The sequence below is a fragment of the Sardina pilchardus genome, chromosome 24, assembly GCF_963854185.1.
Source record: "Sardina pilchardus chromosome 24, fSarPil1.1, whole genome shotgun sequence".
NCBI lineage: Eukaryota > Metazoa > Chordata > Actinopteri > Clupeiformes > Clupeidae > Sardina > Sardina pilchardus.
In genome coordinates, this window is record NC_085017.1 from 11911475 (window position 1) to 11918836 (window position 7362).

At 46.2% G+C, this 7362-nt stretch overlaps 1 protein-coding gene across 4 annotated transcripts in view; it reads right to left on the reverse strand.

Annotated features, from left to right (window-relative positions):
* Positions 1 to 496: 496 nt before the first annotated feature.
* The window catches only part of atf6b (activating transcription factor 6 beta), a 20311-nt gene continuing 13445 nt past the window's right edge, over positions 497 to 7362 (reverse strand). For 2 of the 4 annotated variants that reach the window (XM_062529791.1, XM_062529789.1), the window contains exons 10-17: positions 6479 to 6561; positions 5885 to 6085; positions 5574 to 5681; positions 5220 to 5319; positions 4040 to 4107; positions 3818 to 3917; positions 3571 to 3655; positions 497 to 3164 (exon numbers count right to left, since the gene is read on the reverse strand). In XM_062529791.1, the coding sequence (XP_062385775.1) occupies positions 2899 to 3164; positions 3571 to 3655; positions 3818 to 3917; positions 4040 to 4107; positions 5220 to 5319; positions 5574 to 5681; positions 5885 to 6085; positions 6479 to 6561 (1011 nt within the window). In that variant the 3' untranslated portion in view covers positions 497 to 2898. Of the gene's footprint in view, positions 3165 to 3570; positions 3656 to 3817; positions 3918 to 4039; positions 4111 to 5219; positions 5320 to 5573; positions 5682 to 5884; positions 6086 to 6478; positions 6562 to 7362 lie in introns of all 4 variants that reach the window. The other 2 variants (XM_062529790.1, XM_062529788.1) reach the window with 1 other exon arrangement.

The window sequence follows — 7362 nt, forward strand, 5'->3', positions numbered from 1 at the left end:
TGAACACCGCCATGTTGTCTCGTATGGGCCTTTGTTGAATCCCACACTCACAAACACACACCCTTAGGCATGTGCTGAGAGTGAGAGTACTGCAGGAAATGGACACAGGGAGCATCTTTGCGTTCCTGGAACAGCAGTGAAAACCACGATCACTTCCACATCTTTTATCAGACTTGGAGGGTCATTATGCCTTTGACAACTACTTCTGGCTATGTCTTGTGGGTGAAAATCATGTCTGTTTTGTCTTACATGTGTATGTGATTGTTTATGTGTTTTTAAGGCAGCTGAAACAACAGAATTTCCCTTTGGGATGATTAAAGTATACCTATCTATCTATCTATCTATCTATCAAAACAGGTAGCCAGATACTATTAATGGACACTGATGCCACTCAAGAACTTTATGGGGTTTTCCTTTAAAAAGCTAACTGGTGCAAAGACCTGGGCAACTTGGAGATTTGCAAGCTGTGGCAACCCTTTTCAAAATCACGCAGGTAGATTTTTAAATATTTGTTATTTTATTTAAATCTTTTATTTTTATCCTCTACAAAGAGAAAAGGCAGTAGTTCAAAAATCTTGTTCAATCAAAGAAAAAAAAAGGAATTAAATTGGACTCTTCATGAAAAGCAATCTTTTAAATAGTACAATTATGTAAAAAATGACACAGGGGCTCTGAACATATTTACAATTCTCTAACAAACCTTCTGACTCCATGCGAAAAGAACAAACACAAAATATTACAGAATTCTTTCAACAAAACCCATTAAGTCTTAATCAGGACATGTGATTTGTTTGAAGGGTGTGTGTATGTGTGTATGTCTGTGTGTGTGTCAGTGATTTTTGGAGGGAATGTCTACGTTCTTGAACTACTCACTAAAGACTCAAAATGTCATGTTTCACAAACAAGGAAAACGTTATAACAGAATCATACTATGGGCGTACACACACTTACCCATATACACATGCACTCAGAAACACACATTCTGTCAATCACACTTGTACAAACAAACAAAAACAAACAAAAACAACTCAACCCCACAGGGTGAAAATACAGTTTGTAGCCACAATTTATGCCATCCTGTCTTTCATCATTTACACAGTACAAAACTGACTGGACAGAACACAATGGGGCACTGAAATGGTCCCCCACATGTCTGCTCATGTGGTTTGGCATCGGACAAAGACACTCACCAAACCTACTGGTCTCCCGTACGTCTAATCAGAGTCTGGCGATCGAGGGAAGAAAACAGGAGAGGAAGCTTACAAAGCGAATGCAAAAAAACAACCGATATCAACAGACTGGAATTGACTATAAACAACAAAGTCTTATTTTACATAATATTTGCAACATTACAGAGTGTGAAATTCACTGTAATTGAGATATTTTGGTTGCCTAATTTGTTGCTGCAAAAATGTAATATAATTCTCACTGAGTTGTAAGAGGTGCTAGAAAACACTTCTTGGAACTACAGTATATCATCAGATGATTATAAATGTCAATTTGAGGCATATGGCGGAAGAGCTGAGTGATGCATTAACGTACTGCCCCCTACAGGCAAAGTCGGGCGCACTGTAAATGCTAACGTCTTTTTGTACTAAAGACCGGAACGCACAAATCCTCAGGAACAGGTCGGACGATCGCATTTCGTGCTCCAAAACTAAAATGGCAAACCTGATCTCCGTACAGGTTGGACTTGCTTGGTGATGGTAGTATATCCCAAACGAATATAGGGTCATGTTTTGACCCTATTCAAACGTCTGATGCTTTTTGCTAGAAGTTTATAGCAACGTTACAGTGGCAAACGCGGGAAAACAGTATGTCAGTGTCTCTCCGCCTGAATTTGCAGAGTTTACCACAGAATTTGTGCCGCAGGGCGTCAAGAGGAAGTCTCCGCTTTATGTCCACAGAGCGGACCAGCTGGAGGACTCCGAGAGCTCCTGTCGTACAGGGCATGTACCATAGATATATATATATATATATACAGCACGTACATATGTCTATGGCATGTACTATGTACAGGCAGTCAGCACCGGCACAACTGACTAACCAGGAGCAATACAACACAACAGAACAAAATTCAACTCAATCATGTACAAAACAGAAAAATAAAAATAAAAAATAATAATCACCAATATGTACAACTATCTTAAAGCACATGGTCACATTAAATACTCCCCACCCTCCAAAAAAATATAAAAAGCCATTTACAAAGTAACAAATACATTTATAAAATAATCAAAAACATAAACAGACAAAACAAAAACACGAAAAAACAAAAGACAAAATAAAAAACACCTCACAGTATTGAGAGCAAATACACAAAACACAGGCTACACAGAAGCCCTACGACTACACCCCCCCGACACAGCCGCCACCTTACCATGGCGACTGCCTACGGCGCGGCCGAACGCCACACTCTACAAGGTCAAGGTCAAGGTCTGGGAGCGCAGGACACTAAAGATGGGGCTGGAATTAACGTATATATATTAAGATATACGTACATATATCTAAGAGGAGATTCATACCACTTTATAATAAATAAGATACGAGAGTGTGGCCTGCTGAGTTGTGTGTGTTTGGTCTGAGGGGGGCGATTACAGGTGATGGCCTGGGTTCAGATTGTATGTTGTGTGGGCTACTGCTTTAAACCTTAACAGTGGCTTTTCAGGCTGATGTGGAATGCAGGTCTACCGGTTATGGCCCACCACTTATGGTACTCTGCTATTTGCTTGGGGGGGGAAATAACGACCAAAAAAAAACAAAAAAAAATTTCTTTTTAAGTCTTGAGCAACCTTCACTTTTTACATCCTCTCCTCTGCAGGGCTTCTTTCCATCCTGCGTTGCCAAAACAAACTCCCTGTTTTTCCCTCGTGCGCGTTTCTCTCTTCCCTCTCTTCCTCACACATCTGTTCCCCCCTGGCTGAGGAGGTAGCCCCTCCTCCTCACAGGTAAGGGTTGCCGGGGCGACGCGGCCCCGTTGGCGTGGTGACGGCCCTTGAGGGAGGTGTGGTTGCCGTGGTGATGGTGGGCGGGAGGAGGCCGGGGCGGCTCGCGCAGGGACGGGGGAACGGCCGAGGCCTTGATGGGGACGATGCGAGTGTCCATCACCTCACAGTCCACCTGCATCATCATCTCATAGCCACCAGAGGAGTTATACAGAGACTCTGCAGGGATGGAGGGATAGAGAGGGAGAGGGAGAGGGAGAGAGAGAGAGAGGGAGGGAGAGGGAGAGAAAGAGAGAAAGAAAGAAAGAAAGAAAGAAAGGGAGAGAGAGAGGGAGTAAGAAAGAGGAAAAGAAGGGGGAAGAACAAGGAATACATACATTAACCCTTCATGCAAACAGCTAGCAGAACGCATAGGGCCTAGATTAGAAGAAGCAGCTAGCAGAAGGCATAGGGCCTAGATTAGAAGAAGCAGCTAGCAGAACGCATAGGGCCTAGATTAGAAGAAGCAGCTAGCAGAACGCATAGGGCCTAGATTAGAAGAAGCAGCTAGCAGAACGCATAGGGCCTAGATTAGAAGAAGCAGCTAGCAGAACGCATAGGGCCTAGATTAAAAGAAGCAGCTCACCGTTGACGGACATGGCAGGCATGACCAGAGACATCTTGGGCCGCGACGTCTTGTTGTGACTGATGGCAGGCAACAGCAGGTGATCCTGTGAGACAGACAGGGAGGCGGAAATTAATATACTGTACACAATATCTTATGAGAGAACAGGGGCGGGGTTAATACACAATATCCAATGGGACGGGAGGGGTATTGGGCGGGGTATTGGGGGGGGGGGGGGTGTACAGTGGGGTCAGAGGTCAGCGCTCACCCGTCTGAAGGACACCACGTAGAAGGTGTCCTCTCGTCGGTCGATGGCGTCCAGGAAATCGCTGTAGCTGATCTCTGGGCCGGGGAATACCTGCAGCTGGCTGTGGACGCAGGGTCACAAGGACAGAGGTCAAAGGTCAGAACTCAAAAGAGAAGTTGGCTGTAGCTACATCATTGGGATAGAACTGGGGCAGCTGGGAAATGAAGTGTTTTTTTTGTTCACCTCTCAATGGATCTGTGTGCCTGAATGGGAAGGTATCGGGAGAAGTTGGTCTTCCTGTGCTGAGTTTTCTGCTGAAGAGACACAGAAAGAGAGAAATCATTTCATTACACAGAGTGGCAGCAGGAGACGAAATCATCAACATGGAGCAGAACCGCTTACAACAACTAACACTTCGGTCCCATATCAGCATATCCTCATATCCTCAGCTCTCCCTACCAGAGACTAGACTTAGATCAGAGCACAAGCATTTATTCTTATAGTACCTATTAGTAACATTACAGTATTAGGTGGGTGCTTTTGTCCAAAGCAACAAAAATGAGAGAACCACTTGAGAGAAAATGGAATAGAGCATTATGTCCAATATTCCAATATGTGGTTTAATGTGCTGCATTTCGCACTAGTAGGTCACTTTGACACTAAAAGTATGCTCCAATGTTGTGACCCTGTATGATATCTGTACTGTGTTCCTAAACATGGAAGGCTTCAGGGTCGACATCACTTCTTGTTGCCTGTTTCACATCAACAGCCTGCTGACTTTGCCACTGTTACTATATGATTATCCATCCTTTGCTGTTGAGGACTTAAAGTAACTATTTCCTTGTCTAGTTAGAGTAGCTGACGGATCTTTAGGGTGAAGTCACGCTGTCTCTCCCTTGATGCGCATCACTGTGAATAAAACTCTGTTCCTGATTATTCATACCTTTGGTCTGACTGGGTCTTCCTTCATCTGAGGTATTAAAATGACCATTTATTTTAATTTATCTTATTATTTGTTAGCTTATGCACTATGTACAGCACTTTGGACAGTGTGAGCTGTGGTTAAATGTGCTCTATAAATACACTTCACTTACTTACTATCACACAACACATCTAGTCCTTCATCAGCAGCACACGTCATCAGAGTGACCTGACGTGTGTGTGAAGTGAGACGTATGAGTGTGTGTGACGCGTTTAGCTCGTCAGGACGTGTGAATGTTGCTAAGCGTGAGAGTTGGTGAGCAAGGCGGTGGCATCCTGTACAGGAAGTGGGCGGCCCTGCGGTGGCTTGATGTGCCACCTGTGCTCTGCTGCGTGGGCCTTTTCTGAAACCACCACTTCCTGTTGAGGCAGTGTGTGTGTGTGTGTGTGTGTGTGTGTGTGTGTGTGTGTGTGTGTGTGTGTGTGTGTGTGGCGTACACACCTGTGCTACTTTGGGCTTCTTGACGATCTTGGGCTTCCCTCCAGATTTGGTGCGGTCGATCTGGTGGCGGTGGACCCAGCCTCTCAACTCATCAGCAAGCCTGCAGCACAACACACACACATCAGCATCAGCAGTGTGTATGTGCGTGTTTGCTTGATTGTGTGTAAGTGCTTGTGTGTGAGATGCGTATACTAGATGTGTGCATTTGTGTGTGTGTGTGTGTGTGTGAGTGTGTGTGTGTGAGTGTGTGTGTGTGTGTGTGTGCTTGTGTGTGTAAGTGCTTGTATGTGTGTGTGACCGTGTATGCGTGAGAATGTATGTGTGTGTGTGTGTGTGTGTGTGAGTGTGGTGTACCTGAGGGACTCAGAGCGGTTGAACTGCCTGCAGTCAGGAGAGTTGAAGTACCGGTCAATGTCCTGCAGAACCAAATCCTTCATATCGCTGAACACACTGCTCAGGTTCCTGAACACACACACACACACACACACAAAGAAGTAAATAAATAAATAAATCACACAATTATTCACAGCGTCATTCAAAAGCAGTCAGTGTCGTCTAGCATCATCTAAAATCCGACACCACACAACAACCTTCCATAACAGCTGTGATGAGCCCCGTGGGCTCCACTGCATATGCCCCCAGGTGTGTGTGGAAGACTGGCGCACCTGAACTGATAGGGGTCCGCGTCGGCCCCCCACCTGTCCTGCCCCCCCTCCTCCTCGGCCAGCGTCCCCTCGGCGGGCGCCGTCCTCTCACTGGCGCGGGATTGGTTGAGCTGTTGCTCCTCCTCGAACGCCAGCAGGTGCCTCCCCGTGTGGCCCGACAAGCTGTCCTGCAGCGCCGACTCCAACTTCCTGTCCGTGATGCTGGAGACAACACACACACACACACACACATACACACACACACACACACACGCACACACACACACACACGGGTCAGTCTTTAGCTGGGAGTACTGATGCAGCTCATGAGTGTGGCTAAGGAATTTTCTTAAGCAAGAAATGTGCAACACAGAGACTCACATGATTATTAAGAAAGCAAAAACTGACCACTTTTTAATGTCCGAATAAGTTTGTGGTATTGACGGACAGACAGACATAGACAGACACACACAAGCACACACACAGACTATAAACACGGACACAGGTACACACAGACATATACACACAGACACAAGGACATACAGGCATATAAACACAGACAGACAGACACACACACACACACACACACACACTCGTAAAGGAGAGCAGTGGTACCTGACAGGGCCGAAACTGAAAGTGATGAAGAGCAGCACCACCATCACACACACGGCCCTCTTGTTGTTGTTCGATTCACCTCCCTGCCACAGCAAAACACAGACAAGAGTCAAGAGGGTTAAACACACACACACACACACACACACACACACACACACACAACATCAGTATCAACTAAAAAAGCGTAGTGAAGTGAAGTCACATCTCAGATAGAGAAACTAACCCCCCTCTATTACTCCAGGGTTCTCCATTAAAACCCCTCTACCACCTCAGGGTTCTCCATTAAAACCCCTCTACCACTTCAGGGTTCTCCACCAAAGCCCCTCTACCCTCTCAGGGTTCTCCATTAAAGCCCCTCTACCCCCTCAGGGTTCTCCATTTAAAGCCCCTCTACCCCCTCAGGGTTCTCCATTAAAACCCCTCTTCCTCCTCAGGGTTCTCCACCAAAACGCCTCTACCTCCTCAGGGTTCTCCATTAAAGCCCCTCTATCTCCTCAGGGTTCTCCATTAAAACCCCTCTACCACCTCAGGGTTCTCCACCAAAGCCCCTCTACCTCCTCAGGGTTCTCCACCAAAACCCTTCTTCCTCCTCAGGGTTCTCCATTAAAACCCCTCTACCTCCTCAGGGTTCTCCATTAAAAACCCTCTACCACCTCAGGGTTCTCCACCAAAGCCCCTCTACATCCTCAGGGTTCTCCATTAAAACCCCTCTACCTCCTCAGGGTTCTCCATCAATACCCCTCTACCTCCTCAGGGTTCTCCAACAAAGCCCCTCTACCACCTCAGGGTTCTCCACCAAAGCCCCTCTACCTCCTCAGGGTTCTCCATTAAAACCCCTCTACCTCCTCAGGGTTCTCCACCGAAACCTCTCTTCCTCCTAAGGG